The following is a 21,874-nucleotide window of genomic DNA, read 5'->3' as shown; positions in this document are numbered from 1 at the left end:
GGTCACCATTATTTTGTTGTTTTGCAGATGTCTGCCTCACAGTAATGTGACTGACTGTTTCCAAGTTAACATCGATATGTATCATAGTTTAGCTCTTAATGGTGTTTGAGGGAAGAGGATGGCTCTTAATATGGGGCTTTGTCAGAGCTGTGAGAGCTAAACTACTTCTGGAATTTGCCAAAACATTTTTAGACACTTCAGAATTTACCAATCTAGTGCATGAAAATTAGCATATATTTCCCTCAGGAACAAATGTGCAAGGATACATCACCATAAATCTCTCAGTGTTTGCAGTGAGGTTGTTTTAAAGTATGTGATTTATGTTTTTTTCTGTATTTGCAATGTCAGTTTTGGATTTCTCAGGAAAACGATTTTCAAATCAGCAGACCTGCAATAGGGATGTATCTCCATTGCTGTTCTAGTTCAAGTCACGAGTGCTCATTTGAATTCGGTCTCCTGGTCATCTAATCTAAATGTGCTTTGCTGCATTTCATGTGTTAGAATGAGCTCAGAATTCTTTCTGAATTAAACAGAAGTGAACAATGTGCTCTGAAAGTGAGCACAGCACTCTCCAACTGCTAATGGATATTTAGTCTATGGGACCAGAGCTAGTGGAGAGCAAAACTTCTGAAAACGCCTGCAGTGAGAAGGTTTGGATTCTCAGTATGCTTTCACTCTACCAATCTATTCCTATTGCCCTGCAGCAGTTTCTAATGTAGATTTGTGCTCTGGTACATAGTTTGAATTATTTTATTTTTTTTGCCAGAGGAAGTATTGCAGAATATTCTTGTTTAGCTATCCTAGTGAATTTGACAAGAGGTCTCGTTTCTTAGGTTGTCTTCAGGTATGCATGGTACTAAAGTTTTGATACTAATTGAGAGCATTGATTGCAGTGATTATTATGAAGTGCTGAGGGATGTTGGGCTTGGGTAGTGGCTGTATTGCTTTAGGTATCAGACTACTACCATCTAAAGGTACAGAACTGTTTCTGCTGTGAAGGGTGTGAGAAAGAGCAGGGATAATCAGCTTCTTCCAGTGTTACCTTCATTGTAGCTCTACTTTCCAAAGAGATAAATCACACGAGTTTGAGCTGGTTAGCTTGGACTGACTCAAACCTCATCACATTTGGTTGTATCTCAGATTTGGGGGGAGCAGGGGATGTGAAAGTTTTGTTCTTAATGCTCTATTTATGGAGAGTTGCCCTTCACTTAGGGTAAACTTGTGCACTGTCTTGCATTAGAAGAGTGTGATTTCTTGGTGAAGTGAAACTGTTGTTTGAAGGGTGAGTTTGCATACAGCAGACTTGGTCAAGGGCAGTGCACCAGTGCTTCAGGTCCTCTGTGTGGTAGGGGGCAGGTTGAAGGACTGTGCTGCTCTGTGGATTATTTTATTGTAGCTTCTGAATTATAGTGTGGAGTAAAGTGAGGAGGTAAATGGACAGCTTTTAAGCCAAAGTAAACCAGGACAGCCAGATGGTGTGGTGAAGGCCAGTGCTCATGGTTAAGACAGCTTTATTTGGTATGGGGTAACACTGACAAAGGACAGTCCCTCCCATGATTTCTTGGATATTGCTACTGGATTGTGGATGGATCGAGTGGTAGCTATTGGCTCTACTGCAGTGTATTGTACTTCTGGTTCAGGTACCACCTGGGATGGATTTATCACAGCTGGGAATGAAATTCAAACATGAGAATTCAGGTATTTGTTGCCTCTCCATGAACACATTTGAAACTGCTCGTCAGCTTTTATTTCAAAGTGACTCTTCTATTCTTGGCATCTTGGATTTCACATAGTGTAGTGTACCCTCCTCTGCTAGCCACGCTACATGTTGAAAAGAGAGGACATAATTTTGGTTTATTTACTTTGAAATTTTGTTTTGACAGACATAAATATGGTAACTTCTACTGAGGGTTACTGTCTGTAAAAAATGATGGAGGTGGTAGTTTTCTCTGATTTCTTCAGGGAAACTGTTTTGAATTCCTTTGTGTGGGCACATGACCAAACTGTGCCAGGATGAGAGATGTCTTTTGATAAGCAGCTTTTGTGACATTGCAGTTGTCAGTTATGATTGTGTGTCAAGGCTCTTGCAAACCTGATTGCAAGTGACATCAACAGAGATGTGAAGAGGTGACATAATGGGGATTATCCTGTAATAGCAGAACAAAACACTGTAGTTCAGCATACACTACATTTTATAGTATAAACATTATAGTGTTACTGGCATTTTTTGTCAGTTTGCATTCATTTTTTGGAGAAGATAATGTTGATGGATTATATAAATGATTGGAAATTGGTCTGAATTAAATAAGAATGCTACAGGAGTAGTCAGCATGGATTCCACAAGGGGCAGTCATGGTTGGCCACCTTAAGAGACTTCCAAAATGAAATGACTGGCCTGGTAGATAAGGGAAAGCAGCTGATACTGTCTGTCTTGATTTCAGGAAGGCCTTTAACAGTCTCCCATAAGATCCTCATAGAGAAGCTGAAGGAATATGGGCTAGTTGAGCAAGCGATGAAGTGGATTGAAAACTGAACAGTCCAGCTCAGCGAATGCTGATCTGTGGCACAAAGTCTAGGTGGAGGCCAGAAACTAACATTGTACCCCAGAAGTCATTTCTGGGTCCCATTTTCTTCACCATTTCATTAATTATCTGAATCATGGGGCAGAGTGTACCCGCAGCAAGTTTGTTGATAACATCAAACTGGGAGTAAAGATTTATATGCCAGAGGGGCATGATGCTGTGCAGAGTGTCCCTGACAGGCTGGAGCCATGGGCTCACAGGAATCTCATGCAGTTCAACAGTGCTAAGTGTGGAAAGCCCTACATATAGGGAGGGGCACCCTCAAGCACTAGTGCATGCTAAAGGCTGACCAGCTGGAAATATTTTTGTATAAAAAGCCTTGTGGTCATCCTGGTGGACACTTGACTTGAACAGAAGACCACAATGTTCCTTTGCAAAAAAAGGCTGCCTTAGGAGGAGTGTTGCCAGCAGATTAGGGAGGTGAAGTTTCCCCTCTACTCAGCGCTGGTGATACCCACCAGGAGTTCTGTGTCCAGTTCAGGGCTTCCCAGTACAGGAGAGACGTGGAGCTATTAGAGAGTCCATCAAAAGCTCATGACCAAAATGATGAAGTAACTGGAGCACTTCTCCTGTGAGGAGAGGCTGAGAGAGCTGGGACCTCTCATCTGGGGAAAGGAAGGGTCATCAACATCTGCACATAACTGAAGGGGAGGTGTGGTAAGGATGGAGCCTCTCAGTGGTGCCCAATGGCAAGTCCAAAGGCAGTAGGCACAAACTGAAACACAGGAGGCTCCATCTGAACATGAGGAAACACTCATTTTTTTTCTCTCCCTCCACAGTTAGGGTGACCAAGCACTTACACAGGTTGCCCAAGCAATGGAGGTTCCATTGTTGGAGATACTCAAAAGCTGCCTGAACACAATCCTGGGCAACTGGCTTTAGGTGGCCCTTCTTGAGCAGGAGGTTGGAGCAGATGACCTTTAGAGGTCCCTTCTGACCTATGAAGTTTTACAGTTAAAAAGCAAATGTGGAAACATGTAGAAAATGCAGGTAGTCTAAAATTTGTGGGAAGTAACCCTGAGTTGTTTTAAATAGTTGCTTCTGCTTTAAAAGAAGGGGAGATAATTTAGGAATTGTATTTAAATAGTAGTATATATTGGAAGATTGACCAAATACTGATGAGCTTTGTGTGTAAAAGAGAATTCAAGCCTGTTTTTGCAACTTTTCTGGTCTTACTAAGTCTTCTGTCCTTTATCATTGTCAAGCACTCAAGTTACAGTTTAGTTTCTTCAGTTCAAGCTGATTGAAGCAACATCTGCTTCTGAAAGAGGTGATCCTTCCAGTGACTAGAAGAGAACTGAAAATTGACTCATCTAAGCCCAGCTCTTTGTGATGGGTTGTTTCTCACATTTCTTCCCTGTCTCAATCCTGTGGTGATGCAGCTGTTAGTGCTCATACAAAGAACCTGGTAGAAGTGCATACCTTGAAGAACAGGATTTCCTCATTGGATGACTACCTATATAATGGTTCATCTTAAAGCAATCATCAAGCAGTAGTCCAGGTGGCATCTGCAGTCGCTTTTGGCATCTCCTCAACTTTTCTGCCCTTGAAAAAAGGTTCAGTAGTGCAGTAGAGCACAGGAAAGTGTCACTGAAGTCTGGCCAAAATACTCAGCTGTTGTTCAAATAAAGTGCATTCTTGTCTAGCATGGAAACCTGTCTGCTTGTGCTGCAGATTCATGTTAAGTAATAAGGTTTTTTAATTGGAGCTATTTGCTGTAGCTGTAAATAGTTTCATTAATATTTAAGCTATGTTTTCTAAAACTCTGAACAGTGTTCGCAAAAGCCACTCGTCAGAGGCAGAAGAGAGATGGTTGTAAAGGCAAGGTGGTGAGTGATAAAGCTGCAGATACATGCAGAACTTGGGGCTTAAGTTTCAAAACATCTGTGTTTTGGTTTTTTAAAGTCTCTAATGTGAGAAAATAAATTTTTTACAAGTAATCTAGTTCACTACCTGTGTCTAGAACACCAGAAGCAACACAGAACTGACTGACAGTATCCAGAGAGGAAGTGGATATCCTGCAGGTGTTAATCTTGGTTGAACTTGTTGATAATTGTTTCAACTGTAGACCTGTGGCTTCATCAGGTGCCTTTCTTAACACTTGTTCCATGGCAGAGCTATGAGTACAATTGTACAGAGATAGCTGCTGAAGGTGAATAGTTAAATGCTAGAGAATGAACCTTTAAAGCCACCTTCAAGCTATTTCTCATCTTTTCATGCTTTAAGGAGGTGTCCTTGTCCTGTTGCAATACTTGTGTATGGGATTGGAGTGAAGGGCTGTCAAACCTACTGTACGAGTAGAGTTTCAATCTATAATTAGTATTATAATTATCCCATTGTGTTTGGCAGAATGGTTGTGGAAGGGGATCAGAGGCCCCTGACAGCTGTTGGTAGCCTGCTGCTCTTACAGTCTGTCCAATGCATAACCTGCTTTCTGGTTGCTCTTGGGAAGATCCGTTGCTGGGAAAGCAGCCAGTCTTGAAAGGCTTCTGTTCAGTTACAGTGTGAATGTTTTTATGCCTTATATTGATTCCTGAAGGCTATTACACTTTGTCAGTCAGTCATAGTTCTAATGTTCAACCTCTTTGCTGTGGCCTAAGTTGATCTTAAGGTGCAAAGGAAGATGCTCTCTGGAAGACAAGCAGTGACCCTGAAGCTGAAATAATGCATTTCCAGGAATGTAGTTGATAACCTGTGACTAATTTTTTTCCCCCCAGATTTTCACTTTTTTGAGTGTTCAGCTTTTATGGAGAGCTTTTTTACTGTGTTACAAATATGTGCAATATATTGCAAAACTCCTATACTGCAAGTCTTGTTAGTAGGAAGTGTCTCCATTAATAAGGCAATATTGGTCAATTACTGAAGGAGCTTTTTCTAAGGATTTCTAGAGAATATGGTACTTTGGAGTACTGCAAAGTGGGTAACAGAAGAACTGTCATGGTTCTGTCAAAATTCATGACCACATAGAGAAGAATTTTTGAAACCTTGATATGAAGTTCTCCTAATATGAAGGAGCTCTGAACAGATTCTAATCTGTTGCTGTATAACCAGCTCTGTTTGTTTTCATAGCTTTCCACATAACTTTGGCAAACAGTAGATGAGCAGAATGCTCTGAGAAACAGAGCATCATCCATTTGGTTTTTCTCTTTATGGGTAATATTTTTGTATCCTTATCTCAGTCCTAGTGTACAAGTGTCTGAAGAACTGAGAGGTGAAGGAGCAGTGTCCCTTGTGATTTTCTTCTGTAAGTGGTATCAAGAGTGAACCTGGGGAGAGAGAGAGCACGAGTACCAGATACCATTGTGTGCCTACAGTGTGCTCTTGTGAATATGTATGCATATCAACATAGAAACAGAACTGATTTCAAGGCCCTCAGTGCTCCTTTTCTGTTAAAACTTCAGAAATGACAATTCTGCAGTGCTCAGTTAATTTTATTTATTTTTTGAATCTCTACTTGGGGATTTAGATAACTGTCAGCTATTGACAGTTGTATTCTAAATGTGTTCTGTTTCTGCTGTCAGTAAAGGAATTTATTTATTGAATTTAAATTCACTGCTTGGTGTTCCTACACAAAGATCTGATGCACAGCATAAAAATATTGATTGAAATACTTTGTAGGATTGTCTTTTGTAAGAGTGTGATCTGAAGATGAATATTTTTCAATAGATGGGGAAGAGGGATAGGGAAACAGAGGTGAGGGGACATAACTGTGATTTCTAACCAATACCCCAAAATCTGCTCTGATTCCAAACACAATAAAGTAAGTCTTTATTATAAATCATTAATACAGACTTCACGAATCTGGGGTGGGCTCCTTCTGTTGCTGTTTAGCTTGCAGTTGGTAGAAGTGGAGTTCTCGGTGCAAAAGTGGATGAAAAAAACTGAAAAAGATGTTTTCATTCTGAAACAGCCTGGTAAAATAACTGTACCTGGTAACTGTGTTATGACCATGAGTTAGCTGGTTAATTCTATTCTATTCTATTCTATTCTATTCTATTCTATTCTATTCTATTCTATTCTATTCTATTCTATTCTATTCTATTCTACTTGGAATTAGAACTCCAGTACAGTTAACTATAGAAGAATGATCTGAGGTATGTAATGATGGCTCAGCAATGCAGCTTCGGATGCGCTTAATTTTCAGAGAGGAAAGCGAGGTTTCAGAAGTGTTTGCAAAAGATTTAACTTGAACAGACATTGGAATGGATTTGGCATACCACATTTTAACTGTGTGTGTGCATACCGATGTGAGGGAAGGTTTGTGTATGTGCATGTATGTATCATGTTTATCTATGCAAATTTGTACTAATTAGTAATGTGGTCACTCATCTACCTCAACTGAACTCTACGGAAACGCTAGAATTTGGTATAGGAATTCCTCATAGTAGAGCAGTGATTCCTGCATACGTATCTTGACACATGTTCATTTGTAATGTGAAAATTAGTTTAGTACTATTAGCCAATTAAGTTTCCATCTGCAGGGGCTTTGCTGAGCTTCTAGGGAAGCCGTGATTTGTTGTAAGAGTTTATCTTGGGATTGCCACAAACAGTAGGGTTGGAAACTAATCTATACAGCTGAGTTATGAGCTAAGCTTTTACTGTGACTGTTACCTGAACAAGCTCATTTTGTATCATAGACTCATAGAATTGTTAGGGTTGGAAGGGACCTCAAGTATCATCTAGTTCCAACCCCTCTGCCATGGGCAGGGACACCTCTCACTAGAGCAGGTTGCCCAGAGCCACATCCAGCCTGGCCTTAAAAACCTCCAGGGATGAGGCTTCTACTACCTCCCTGGGCAACGTATTCCAGTGTCTCACCACCCTCATGGGGAAGAACTTCTTCCTAACATCCAATCTGAATCTACCCATTTCTAGTTTTGTTCCATTCTCATTTCTGCTTCACAGGTGAGGCCTCCACCACCTTGTGGGACAACCTGTTTCAGTACTTCACTACCCTCATTGGGTAGATTGAGGTCCTGAATTCCCCCATCTCATGGTTCTGCAGCAAAGGCTGTGACTGATCTTTAAGTTTTCCCCTGTTTGTGAGGTTTTCACAGACCATCTCCCTTCACTGATTCTTCAACCACGTGTCAAGAAGGTTCTGTCTCTGAGCTGACTGGGAAAAGGATCCAGGCAGCTTTTTTTTCCTTTTCAATAAAAAATTGGAAAAAAAGAAAAATATTACTTGTGGCATTCGTGCAAAGGTGTTACATTTAGGTTGTTAACATTTCTATTAAATGTTTAGCAATTGGAAAAACAATGTTGTGGTGCTTTTTAATAAAGCAGTTATGACACTATCATACATTATGCTGCAAATGTATTATTAGCAGTAGGTGATTATAGTTCATGTAGGAATAATTGTCCTGTAGTTAATATGGGGTATTTTGTATGGTAGAGGCTTCTAATGATAGAAGGTGCTAAGGACAGACCTTTTAACTTTAAATTAGCAAATGAAGAAAAGAGTTGGATTTAAAATTCATGAACAGTTATTTTACAGGAAGCTGCTAATGTGTTTAAATACTTATTTTGGTTACTTTTACAAACAACAGTGGTTAATTTTCCTGCTATACTTACAGACAATATAATTTCCAAATACCTAGTTACATGGCTAACTTTATTTACTTTTTAGGGCTTTTCTTGTAGCTGCATTAGCTTTTTCCAAGACATCTTTAATTTTTGAAGTTAGTGAGAGAGATGACAGATTTAAAAATAAGCTACTGAATGTAACTTGTTTAAAGTTTAGAGAAGGGTTGAACCTAGTACAAATGCTGTGGACTAATGTGGGTTGTTTTGTAAGAGATATCTAGGCTATTGAAATGCAATCTGTACTTGAAGAAAATCTAAAATCCAAAACCACACCCTGACTTTGAGCAGCAGTTTATATACATTAAATATACAAAAACACAAGGAACTGCTGTTCAGAAACCTAGCAGACCTAGGTGGAAGAGACAAACTAAACTTTCTCATCTTCTGTGTCACATTTTTTGTACCATTACATTGTTGAGAGCTTCAGATTTCGAGAGGTCAGAATTCATTCATCTCTCCCCTGGAGAAAGAATTCAACAACCTTCTATAAATACCATAACTGGCAAGCTTTTTCCCACTATTAACCTGAATAGTCTTAATAAATCCCATAATCCTTCCAGCCTTAAAGCTGAAGATTTGAGTCATAAATTCAATTGCTGAAATACCGGAAGTCTTCCAGCATCTTTAAAAGCAAACCTCAAGTATTTCTGTTTTCCTTCACTTTGTGTGTGATCTTGGTGACAACTTAGGAAATTTAATACTTATCTGCATACTTCTGAGACACCCAAGACAGACTTTCTTTTCAGGATACTTTTTATTTTATTAACACATGACCATGTTTGGTAGTCCAGAGGCCAAACTCTGGCAGGTGTGGGAAGCTGTCTGGATCAAGATTCTTCAGATAGTTTAGTTTCACTGATCAGTGACATGCTGGAAAACTTTCTCACTGACAAACTTGGTCTCTCATGCTGACCTCAACAACTTCTATTTGCTGGTTCCAGGGTGTTTTGTGAATTTGTCTGCGCATGGAAATATCCTGAAGCCATGATTTTAAGTAACAGCTAAACTGAACTGAGATTTTGCTTATTTTTTTAAGCAAAATTTAAATACTGAGCTATACATGAAACAATTTTGAACTGATTACCAGAATAACATTCTGTTTAGATTCAGGTATTGGTTTTGTGGGATAATGATTTCTAGGTGAAAATGGAAAAATTAGTAAGAGGCTTTGAGATGGTGCAGGGAGCAGTTAAGGCATGTAAGTTCACCTGAAGGTGTAATCTCATGAAGGAATTTTTGGCACCACTGCTGGCAGACCTGTTCACATTCTTCTTTCTCATCTGGCTCTGTGTGCTATGTGTTGTAGAAAGCACTTGTATTTGCAAGAAAAACTACGCACATAGAGCTTGCTGTATGTGGAATTACTTAAGACTTTCTCAGCTAGAGTCACTTCTGCTTCATTGCCTGAGGGCGTGTATGCTGTATTAGTGCAGGTCCTACAGGTGACTCTAGGACTGTATGAAAAATCAGTATGATCTGAGACTAGATAGATGCCCTTTAAGCAGCAATGCTGACTGGGCACCCACTGCATCCTAGCCACTTGTTCCTGGTTTTCACTGTCTTGACAGTTGTCTTTTTGTGGCCATGCGTTAAGCCAAACCAAGCAAGTGCTCTTGATGAAAAATAACATAGTGAAAACAAAAAGGGAGAGGTGGTTTGTGTTGGAGTATTTGGGTGGGTTTTGTTCCTTCTTTGATCTGGTTCAGTGTATTCATGCCAAAGCTGTTTCAGTGGGACACAATAGCTAGAAGGGTTGCTTGTTTGGCCAGTACTGCTGCTCAAGAAATGTTGGTGAGGGCACAGCCTGAGATGGCACAAAACTGTGTTAATACATTAATGGACTAAAAGGTTTCTCTGAATGGGAAAATAGAAAGATAATGATCATTGTCTCTAGTTGATTAGGCTGAAGATACTTTACAACATTTCTCTATTATTCTAGAGGTAAAGCTGTTATTTTCAATATACCCCCTTTTGTTCTGGTGATTGAAATGCTCTTCTTAAATCTGTTCATTCTTGCTGCTTTTCTTCTGTTGAATGATTCCATACTTAACGTAGTTTTACAATTTTTCTCCAGATTTCCTTCGCTACCTCCTGATCTTTGGCACTAGATCTTTCTTTTCAAAGAAGAGAAGGGAGCAAAAGATTTGGTTAGATAGCAGGACTCTGTTAGGAGACAGCATCATATTTTCTGAACACTTTTGAACTGATGCTCTTGATTCAGCTGCTGCAGTATTGAATTATCTGTGAAGTGTTACAGAGTGTTAAGAGTATAATAATAAAGTTTGGGGGATTTTGATTCCATGATACTACTGCAGTATTTCCTATGGAATTTATCAGTGAACAAAGCTCTTCTTATTTCCCCACCTCTCCTCTAAAAGAATCAGGGTTTGTGTTTTGATTACCAGTCTCTACCTGCCTTAAATCACTACTTGTGTGAGATGTAGATTCTCACTTACCTTAACATAAACCAGAGAGAGGGAGTCATGTTTGTCATCAGTTTCTTGAGTTCTTTAATGATGAAGGGATAGGATGTTCCTCTCAGCTTAACAAACTGATTTGCATTCTTCTTTTCATCAGCATTTAAAAAAACAGCACCATTTTTTGCAACCTGTATAATTATTTATGTCAGCTAAGCAAATGTCTCATTAGTTTACCTGTGTGTGCATAGTTCATACATGCTTTAGAAATAATTTTTGTTATTCCTTCTTCCATCTACCTGGAAATGGAACACATTATCAGTCACAGAATGTCACTGAGCAGCTAGTGTCTGAAAGCTTCCAGATCTTAACAAACTACACTTACCATATCTGCTATGGCTGCAGCTTTCAGACCAACCCTTTTAAGACCATGAAGTCTGTTTCTACCATAATTACTGAAAGCAGAATTTACTTGCCTGTATGCTGATGTAAAGAATGATTTGTAAATGCTTGTTTTCAGAGAGTCAGGTAGTTCTGTTTGATTGATTGTTTTTGTTTGGTTTTGTGTATGGATTTTGTTTGTTTTAAAGTAACATAGTAGTTTGGTTTTTTTATAGCAACAAGTACATGTTCTAGCAAAATTTATTAAGCATGTCCTTTCAGAGGTACTCTCCAGCCTAAAGTATTCTATGAGTCTGTGAATAAAATGAGGGTATTTAGAAGGATAAGGTCAATGTTAACATATAATTATGGAATTCTGTAAATGAAGGGTGTTGTATATGTGAACACCAAAGTATTCTCTGACTAGCTTGCATGTGAAGAATGTTGACTGACTAGTGCTGTAATTTTTGTTTCATGGTAATAGAATAGAGAATCTAGAGAGCATCTCAATGTTCTCTTTCCCATCCCCTCAATATCCCAGCCAGTTAATATAAAATAAGAGTTGTTTACAAACCACAGATATATTAAACATATTTTTACACATTAACATCTGTTTTTAGCATATGTATGTCTAAGACATTTGGTAGATAGATACCTTATATACTAAAATGTAGAATGACTGATAAATTCATCATCAAACCTACCAATTTTGTTAATAGACGTTAGAGATCAGCAAAGGATAGCTTGTCCCCCTTGCAGATAGGGGATGGAAAGAGTATTTCCCTAGCACATTGGAGTCGCTGTGTCTTCTCTAGTTGCCCGTGTAGGAAAGTAATGGTTAAGGGGCTGGGGAAAAAGACTGGAATCACGGACTTGGTTTCAAAGATGTGAACTCTTGAAGCACAATTATAGAAATGTTGCGCTGGGAGCTCAGTTCTGAGACTTACTGGGATATCTAATTTTCTGAAGAGGCACCATATTTTAAACCAAAATGTACTTTGGTGACACAGATATAGTAATGCAGTATTTTTAATTTTCTTTTGGGAATAATAAATAAAATAATCTACCCAACACCACCAGTGATGGATTTTTAAAATGTGGATACTCTCTAATCCAATGTGCTAGTTACAGAGAGGATTAGTCACTGTTTTAAGATGCAGTTCCATATGCAAATGAGTTGATATAGTGATTAATTACAGGTTTAATTCATCTTGGAAATACAGCACCTTCCATTTAAGAGCCTTTGGCATTTCTTGCTCGAAGTAGAGAAGGCTCTAGTAAAACGATGACTAAGTTTCAACATGACCATGAAGGCTGAGACTGTACAGATGTCTCTTGTTACAGAACTGATTTATTTTTATTTTTTTTTTGGTCCCAGACTTAATAAGCAAGAAGCAAATTGCTCAAGCTCCAAAATGTGAATACATCCTGAAAATAAAAAAATAAGTCACGGTTACAAGAGGGAAAGGCAGGAGTAACTGCAAGTCCAGTCCCTCTTGAAGCTGCGGTTTATATGTTCCTTGTTATCTTACGATTCTTCCAGCTGTTTCTCCTTGTCTGCTTGAAGTACATATACACATGCAGGTTACTGGGCAAGCTCTCCAGCCCAGACTTGAAGAAACCAAGAAATCTAGAAGTAGCTTGGTCAACAGGAAGAAATATTTATATTCATATTGTTTACTGAATTCACAGAAGTCAGGGGTCTGGCTGTAAGTAAGGATATGTTCTTGTGTCCACACTCTAGTGATGTACCATTCTGTGTCAGATTATGTTAAAGTATTATCTGATGTCTTCAGAAAAGCTTTGGGGGGGGGGGAAGAGAATTAAAAAAAAAGGGAAAACTTTAATGAACTACATTTAGTTTCTAGTAATTTATGGCAATTATGAAGGAAAATCAGTATTGCAAATTGTATTCCAAAGCTGTGGTTAAGATTTTGAAATGTTTTTAAATTACTGTAATTTAGATGTGTTTATACTATTTAAAAGCAGTTGTACTTGACAGATGCTAAAAGAGTAATCAGAGATAAGAAAGGATAAGAAGGTGACATGTATGTAAAAGGGAAGGTTTTATTAAAAGGTTACTTTCTGAAACATAGAGGGAGGATTTCAAGTCAATAGCTGTAGTCCTGATGCCAGATGAAGTCAGTTGAGCCTATTGCATTTAGAGATGTAAGTGGATTTCTATGTATTAGTCTTAATTGAGTACCTTTAAAAAAAAAATCTGTGGTAACTGTTGGTAAAAGACCAGATACTGACTAATAACTGTTGGTAAAAGACCAGATACTGACTAATAGTGGAATGTGAATTCAGAGGAGAAAATAGCCATCGTTATGGGGGATTTCACTGTGTGTTTGGAGCAAGGAAAGGGGAAAAAACCATGTGTTGTCTTCTATAGTTAGTGCTGTGGGAGTGCATAAGCAGTAATTCCCACGTATAGAATTGTGATAAATGTTTTTCTTGTGTGTCAGTGTTTAGGCTGTGATTCGTTGACTGGCTAGAGTGTCCATGTTCTATGTCAGAAATTATCCTATTTCAAGAAATCTTTGCAAGTACAATGTTTAAAGAGTACAAAAATTAGATTTTAGTTACGGGAGTACATGTTGCCAGTCACAGAATTGCAGGATGTTAGGGTTTGGAAGGGACCTCCAGGGATAACCCCCTGCCAAAACAGGATCAACTAGGGCAGGTTGCACACGAACACATCCAGGTGGGTTTTGAAAGTCTCCAAAGAAGGAGACTCCTTAACCTCTCTGGGCAGCCTGTTCCAGTGCTCTGTCACCCTCGCCATAAAAAAGTGCTTCCTTATGTTGAGGTAGAACCTCCTGTTTTCTAGCTTGTACCTGTTGCTCCTTGTCCTATCACTGGGCTCCACTGAAAAAAGACCGTCACCTTCAGCCTTCGAAGGGACATTGAACCCTTTTAAGGGAAATTTTATTTTGAGAATTGTGTTGCTTTGCAATCAGAAATCTGTGGACTAAATTTCAGTTCACTGCTATATTTTAGTGCTTATTTCACTCAGCAGGTGAATGTTCACTCCAATAGTGAACTTCTGAATAAAGGCTCTTTCAATCCTCAACTTTTCCTTTATATTGTTTTGAGAAGACTGTAGAAAGGATTTCTTTGGAACTATCATGTTAGTCATTAGCTAAGTAGTGGTAAGAAAGGATTGGTTTGCTGTAAGTAATGCAGTCTTGAAACAGTCCTATCCTGTTTTCATGACCTATTATTTTTTCATGTTTGAAAGCTTGACCTACTGTAATTACCAGATTGTCTTGTTTGTTGTTAACATTGGGTGCAAGATTCCATATTTTAAGGCAAGGCGCCAAGAACTTAAATCATCAGCTTCCAAAAATACATTTGGGTGGTGATGATTTTTTTTTTTTTAAAGGTTTTTCATTGTTCTAGCTTATGTTTTGGTAAATGTAATCTCAGCTTTGAAAAACAACAAACTTTTGATTAGTTGAGTGCAGTGCACAAGAGCTTTTGTGGAACTTTGAAGTCTTGTAAAGGGGGTTGTTTGAATCTATTAGAAAATAAAACTAGTTTGTGCAAAACAAGTAAGACCAAACAGAGTGGCACAACTATTCTGCTACTCTTGTTCTTTTGAAATAATATCCTTTCAGTTGTTTCAAATAGTAATTTCTAGGCTCTGACTTAGAACTGAAAGCAAGAATATTTTTCTCACCTCTTATTTCCCACCCCCACCCCTAGCTGGATTATGCATCAAAATAACATCCATTTAAAATGTAGTAATAATGTCAGTGTATTAATCATAAGGTTTCTAAAAGCTTAACATTTCTTAAGTGGCAGGGTAAGAGAATTGCTCTTTAGTTTGGGAAAATACCAAACTCATTTGATGTTCTTACACTAGTCCATAGTTGAAATTACCAATTTTATATTTAATGAAGAACCAAGGATGAGAGGTATAAGAGAAGCTCTTAATAGAAAGTGTTTGGCCATTGGAATGTGCTGCCCAGGGAGGTGGTGGAGTCACCATCACTGGAGGAGTTTAGGAAGAGACTGGATGGGGTGCTTGGTGCCATGGTTTAGTTGATTAGATAGTGTTGGGTGATAGGTTGGACTTGATGATCTCAAAGGTCTTTTCCAACCTGGTTTATTCTATTCTATTCTATCCTAATGCTACACTAGATCTTGGCATCTAAACTTTGTTTAGCAATAATAGAATCATATCTCAACTTGCAGCTCAACTGTAGCATAAAAAGGAATGGGTTATTTATTGCTCTTTTCTGTGTGTTTTTCAGGGGTCCCTTCAGCGTTGTGCGGAGATGTATCAACAGGGAAACAGGGCAACAGTTTGCTGTGAAGATTGTCGATGTAGCAAAATTCACTTCAAGTCCTGGATTAAGCACAGAAGGTAAGAACAAGTAATTAAGCAGACTTTAAGCAGGCAAATTTTTACCTTTTTTTGGGGTCAAGTTTTTCTCTGTTTGCTTGTTTTCTGTTTTATATTTTATTGAGGTTTTAAAGCAGGATCTTATATTTCAAATTTAGCTTGATGTAACTTCTTACTTTTCTATCTTTGGTTATTATTGTTGTGATAATAAATATTAGAAGAGTACAGCTATACTAACTTCAGGCCATTTTTATTTCTGTTTTGAATTTTTTTTAATAATATGATTTTCTTAAAATAATTCTGAATCTAAAAAGCATGCAAGGAAGTAAAGTAAGAACACATCAAATCTGCTTTTATAATCTAGGTTTAGCAAGTAATGTGCTATAAAATGGATTAAAACTTGCAATTAAAGTGTGCAAATTTCTGTAAAAGAAAACTGTGTACATTTTTCATATAATTAGGATTTTAATGCTGCAGAACTGCTAAACTGTAAATAAAAGGCAGCAGCAATTACGGTTTCCCATTTTAGAGTAAACCAAAGTTGAATATGTGACTTGTGTAAGCATGAAGTGTCTCTTTTACACTTTATTGAAAAATGTGGTAACTGAATGACAGACACTGTGTTTTCCATGTGCAGTATATTTTTACTGGAGTTCATACTCTTTTGTACAGTAATTAGTTTTTTGAGGGGTTGGCTTGTACTGTCTAAATCCTTGTGAACCCAAGTACAGCAGCAAAGGAGAGCCAATTACATTTGTTGGTAGCTATAAGAAACAGTATCTTAAGCCTTAACGGCTAATTTGATTTACAAGGTCAAAAAAAATTGTTATTTAACTCTCATTTAATTCTACCCATATTCTACTATATTTTTCTGAGCTTCATCTTAACTAGTGTTGCTGGGACACATTTGATGGGGTATTGCTTTCCTCACTCCATAACAGTAAAATTCAACCATTTGCAGCCATGAAAGAACCATGAAAGGGAGAAATAGTAGACAAGAGAGTAGGGACTTACCAGGAGGGAAGGAGAAGTAATAATAGAGTGACCAAAAAAGTGAAGGGTAACTGTTGAAGATTTACATTTTCTGCCTGGGTCTGAAGAAAAGACTTGGCAGTATACTTAGTACTGGTTTTCAATTCCACTTGTGCTGTGTTGATACAATTCAAGCTAGCAGGTCACAAAGTTAACAGATTGTTAAACACTTTCTGGGTTGGTACTTCCTCGTTTTGTTTTGTGGCTTTGGTTGTGGTTTGGCCCTTTTTGGTTGGTTTGGTTTGAGGTTTTGTTCAGGTTTTGGATTGCTATGCGTGAAAATGTCTTACTGGTAATATTAAGACACATGAGATACATGTGAATGTGGAGCAAGTTCTTAATTCAATGTAAAGAATCTGAGACTGCTTTTCACAAAGTCATTGCAGGTTGTGTACTCTTTATTTAATTCCGCTGTGCCTCTACTCTTATTTTTTTTTTCCAAAGATTTTATTTTTTTTAAGTTGCAGCCACTAGCTTGCAAGTCAAACTTTACTATATCGTTCTTTCCATAAAGTTGTCTATACACACGATGTGTATTGAGCACTTCAAGTGATTTCTATGTCTGTGTGCACCTCTGCAGTAGTTTGAGAATTAAAAAATAATGCTATATAATGATGCCTGAGAGCTAACAAATCTAATGTAGGCTAAGCTCTCTTGGATTTAAGTCTTAGTATTCATGGTCTTGCATGATGTATGTCATCAATCTCTGTAGTGTTGTAATTCAACCTTATTAATGAAGTATATTGACACCTTGTCACTGTTCAAGTGACTGCATGATCTACTGGATTAATGCTGGCTCTTTTATTACAGTTGACTATGCTTACATATTGCCAAAATACAGAAAAAATTACATAAGAAAATTTGAACTTTGGATAATTTTAGGTATGAAAGATTGTATTTTGTGCAGTTCAGTTTAGAGGATTTGTGTGGAAGAGTGCTCTCAGAAGCTAGTTTACTCATTAAGATCTAATAAAAATACCAGTGTAAATAAACTTATCTTCAAATACAGTTCCCACTTGTAACTTGGTGCCATGGTCTAGTCGTGAGGTCTGTTGAGACAGGTTGGACTTGATGATCCTTGGGGTCTTTTCCAGCCTTAGTTATACTGTGATACTGTGAACTTTTTGGTATAGAAAACTGTAAAAAGCATGTTAGTTAAGCTCACATAATAATTAACTTTCACTATCCACTCCTGCTACTCTCTTCCTTTTATTTTTCTCTGTGTGTTGCGTGTCTTGGATTTACTTAACTGTTCTAACACCAAATGTCTATAAGTGAAAACACTGTTTCGTAGGAAGAGAATGGTGATCAGCTACTTACTACTAAATAAAAGTTAGTATACATTATTTGTCTGCCATTTCTTAATGTCAGAGTGCCCTCTTGTAGCATACTGAGTGTTTTTAAATGCAATTTAAAGGGCAGTACCCTTTTCTTACAGTGCATGTCTCTGAAATTTGCTTTCAAGATTTAATGCATCATATATTAGATTCAGTAATCTGTAATTCATTTTGATAGAAATGTCCTTTAAAAAGAAAGTGATTTCCATTACTTCCACAACATTCTAATAAGCCAGACCACATTTATTAGGTTGATACATGCATATGTATTGGTTCTGCTGGCAGTGAACTGTGAAGACACTCAGCAAAATGTTTTGACTGTGACAGAGCAAAATTGTAACCAAGAAAGAAGTGTTTTGAGTATTGGTCTTGGACTACTTCTAGCACTGAGAGAGGCACAATAATTGTATCAAAACTGCCATTGGTATAGATCATCCTTTAGAAGGATTCTACAATTATATAATTGTAGGAAAATGTGAAAGTTGACATCAGTTTGTTGATTTTTCTGCAAAGGGCCCACAGGTTGACTTACTATTTAGATAATTTTGTCAGTGCAGTTCATTTGAAGGGCTTTGTTTTAATTCTGAGTAAAATACAGAACAGTCTAACAAGTATAATAAGAATGGGGTGGGGGTTTTTTTTTTGGGGGGGGGGGGGAGGAGAGAGGGAAGTATTGTGCCTGTCAACAGGACTTGAAGACTGAATGCTTTAAAACCATTTTTGATGTTTGTGATTTCAAGAGTCTACCTTTCTGGGGAAGTTCTGCTTCTTCAACACATGGGTAGAACTGTTCCTGTTTTGGTACAGGAAACGCCTTTCTGAGGTGTTTGATTGTTTTAACTTAATGAAGGATTTGAGTTTTATGTTTTTCTGGAGAAGCTATGGGCTGGTTTGGTTATAAATTCTGTTCACCTAATTATAAGTATAAATTTAATAAATGTTTCAACTGTTCTATAGTTCTGCTATAACTTTCATAAACAAAGTGTCACTAGAATTAAATACCTCTGTGCAGAAATACAACATTAGAGATGGAATCAAACTTTTTTTCCCCCCTGGAAAACACTTCTGTAATTTCTGAAGCATGTTAACCGTATAATAGATGCAATGAATCACAGAAATGCATGAAAACATATAGCAAGGATTTCTTTTTCAGGACTCATTTCTTTCTACTGAAAGTCAGTTGACATTAGAAATGGTGCAGATGTTATTTTGATTGGAAATACAGTATTCAATCTTGGGCAACACTTCACATAATAAATTAAAAACAAAAAAAAGTGTAAAGCACAAACAGCATTTTGTATTTGGGGCTTTTTTGGATGCTTTTTCTAGCACCCAAATTGATTAGTTGAGGGAAGCAAATTTCTACAGAAATATGACCTTTCATCCAGATCATAAGCAAAAAGTACTAAATATCAGCTACATTGTATTATTTTATTTCAAGAACATAAAATTTCTTGAAATATGATGCAGGCATATTCACAGAAGTGTAAAGTTTTCCCTTTCCATCTTCGGAAGGGAAAGCATAGCTTGAGAATTTATTACACCCACTTTAAGACTGTGAGTATTTACCCATTTTTTTTCCATGAACTGTTGCTTAAATAGAAGGAAAATCACTAGGTTTTTATGCACTGCAAGCAGTTGGTTCTTTATTCCTCCCAATCAGCCTCCAAAATAAGGACAGATTTGTTTGTTGTATGGCTTCAGCCCCTTGCCTTTAATATGTATCTTTTTTTTACTGCATTTCCTTCAGTGTTGAAGAGAATCTGGGTTTACAGGAGTGCACTTGTCCCCCATTTTTTAGTCTTTACTACCTGACTACATCTTGCTCTGATAACTTTGTTCATCTGTTCTTGGTTTCACTGTAGTGCCAAAATTGTAAAAATGACTGTTGTATTTGGTAACTGAAGCCACTGTGGACTAGTTAAAGATTGGCAGATGAGGTAGATCTTTACATAATGTTATTGTGAAGCTGCTTTTGAGGATGATAACCATGCAGCTGAGCAGCAAGATTTGTCAGTGCTTTTCCCAGCTTTATAAATGTAAATGGTACCCTTTATAGGTTTCAAAATGCAATTATACAAAGTGCATTTGACTGTCATTTGAATAATTATGGATCCTAAGAATAATGCATTGGGGTATTAATTTAAAAATTGCTCTATCTTTGAATTCGTGGAACAGATATAATAATGAAATAATAATGTAATTAGCACTAAATGTAATTTATAGAGTAGATAATATAAAATGTAACTGTTATTTTTGTTATATTACTGAGTCTGCAGTTGACCTGGGTTTTTTTAAAAGCAATCATAATTGATTGACAAGTGCTCCTGAAGTAACATTACTAATGATCTGTTCTCTCACTTCACATTGCACATCTATATATGTGCAACCAGAAAATAAGACCTATTCAAATTAGTCTTTTTATGTAAGGTGTGTCTTCAAATTTCCTGTCATTTTAAGTCAGTGAAAGTCAATGAATATGGTTACTCACTAAAAATTTAATTCATCTTCATACATATAAAATAGGGCTTAGCGACCATATCTTTACTGAAGCAGCTAGTGTCGTTAAATTTGTGAGTCTTGTTGGGTAAAGGATCATATCAAGTGGTTTTTCTAAAGAAACAACACATAATATAGGCACATCTAAGTAGTCTCCAGTCATAAAGAATATTTTCTAACTGAAGAAAACATCTGTACAGACTTGTGTATTACTTCAGCTTAATCTGGGCAAATTCTGATTGGTCCTTTAAATCTGTTGTTTGAATCACATCCTGTACCTGAGAAAGCAAATTTCCCTGAAAATTCAACTTGAAAATATTTTGAAGTCTTAGAAGAGAAGAGGAGACTGAGGGGTGACCTTATTACTCTCTACAGCTCCCTGAAGGGAGGTTGTAGACAGACGGATGTTGGTCTCTTCTCCCAGGCAGCCAGTACCAGAACAAGAGGACACAGTCTCAGGCTGCGCCAGGGGAGGTTCAGGCTAGATGTTAGGAAAAAGTTCTATACAGAAAGAGTGATTGCCCATTGGAATGGGCTGCCTGGGGAGGTGGTGGAGTCGCCATCACTGGAGGTTTTCAGGAGGAGACTTGATGGGGTGCTTGGTGCCGTGGGTTAGTTGTTTGGGTGGTGTTTGATTGGTTGATGGGTTGGACGCGATGAACTTGAAGGTCTCTTCCAACCTGGTTTATTCTATGTATATTCTAAGATGTTTTGAATTGAGAAAAAGGAAAAAAAACCAACATTTTCAGACAGTGCTTGTGGTTAATCATAAATCACAAACCCCCAAAACTAAGCTGCAGTTAATACTATTTGTTCCAAGCAGACAGCAAAACGCCTTCCAGATAACTAAGACATGCTGTGGTGTACTGAGTGCTTTACCAAAGTCTTGGAAATACCTGTGCTAGCTTTCTTTTGTGACTATTTTTTTTTCTTTCTTGGCCAGTGATAAGCCTGTCATTGAAATGTCCATCCCAGTGAGCTACAGTTGCATCCTCAGTCAGTCAGTCTGAACCTTGTACTGGTTTCCAAACCATATCTCCCAGACTGTAATGAGAAAGGTTGTACTTGAGCAGGGTTCTAAAAAGCCTTCTATACTAAGTCTCCCTCTCCACAGAAACCCAACAATCTCCACAGAAGGTATCACAGACACACTTTGATGTTATTCAAAAATAGGCTTTAAAATATCACACCCTTTCAATCTCTTTACTAAATACTTAGCTGCAAGCATATGGTAGTTTAAGAGTATGATGACTTACGTGATTACATTTGGTAGTTAGGAAGTGAAGTGTCCTGGGTTAACACAGCCCACTCTCACAAGCCCCTCTCCCCAACACAGACAGGAGGGAAAGTAACACAAAAACCTCTGGATCAAGAATAAGGGGTTTACTGGAATAATACAATGCACCTTAGCCTGTGTCACACAAAAGCAAAGCAAAGTGCAGAAGCTGCAGCAGAAGCTAGCAATAAAATGGTCCTCCCCACCCAAGCATACAGCAGCTAAGACCAGCACCCCTAAACACAGAAACCAGGAGCAGCAACTGGAACAGGAAGCCTCTCATGTTATAGTCTGAATTTCAAGCCCCCTGAGGCTTTGCTCCAATCGGAACTTTCATTTTAAAACTGGCATGACATCAATATAGTATTAAATGTTCACAGCAGCAGATTCAACTCAACCTGTGACAGTGA

At 37.8% G+C, this 21,874-nt stretch overlaps 1 protein-coding gene across 5 annotated transcripts in view; it reads left to right on the top strand.

Annotated features, from left to right (window-relative positions):
• CASK (calcium/calmodulin dependent serine protein kinase) overlaps positions 1 to 21,874 on the top strand; it is a 182,165-nt gene that overhangs the window by 30,610 nt on the left and 129,681 nt on the right. For all 5 annotated transcript variants that reach the window (XM_054166058.1, XM_054166056.1, XM_054166057.1 and 2 more), the window contains exon 2: positions 15,229 to 15,341. In XM_054166058.1, the coding sequence (XP_054022033.1) occupies positions 15,229 to 15,341 (113 nt within the window). The remainder of the gene's footprint in view (positions 1 to 15,228; positions 15,342 to 21,874) is intronic.

This window comes from Dryobates pubescens, chromosome 12 (assembly GCF_014839835.1).
Source record: "Dryobates pubescens isolate bDryPub1 chromosome 12, bDryPub1.pri, whole genome shotgun sequence".
Taxonomy (NCBI): Eukaryota; Metazoa; Chordata; class Aves; order Piciformes; family Picidae; genus Dryobates; species Dryobates pubescens.
This window is presented reverse-complemented; position numbering and strand designations above follow the sequence as displayed.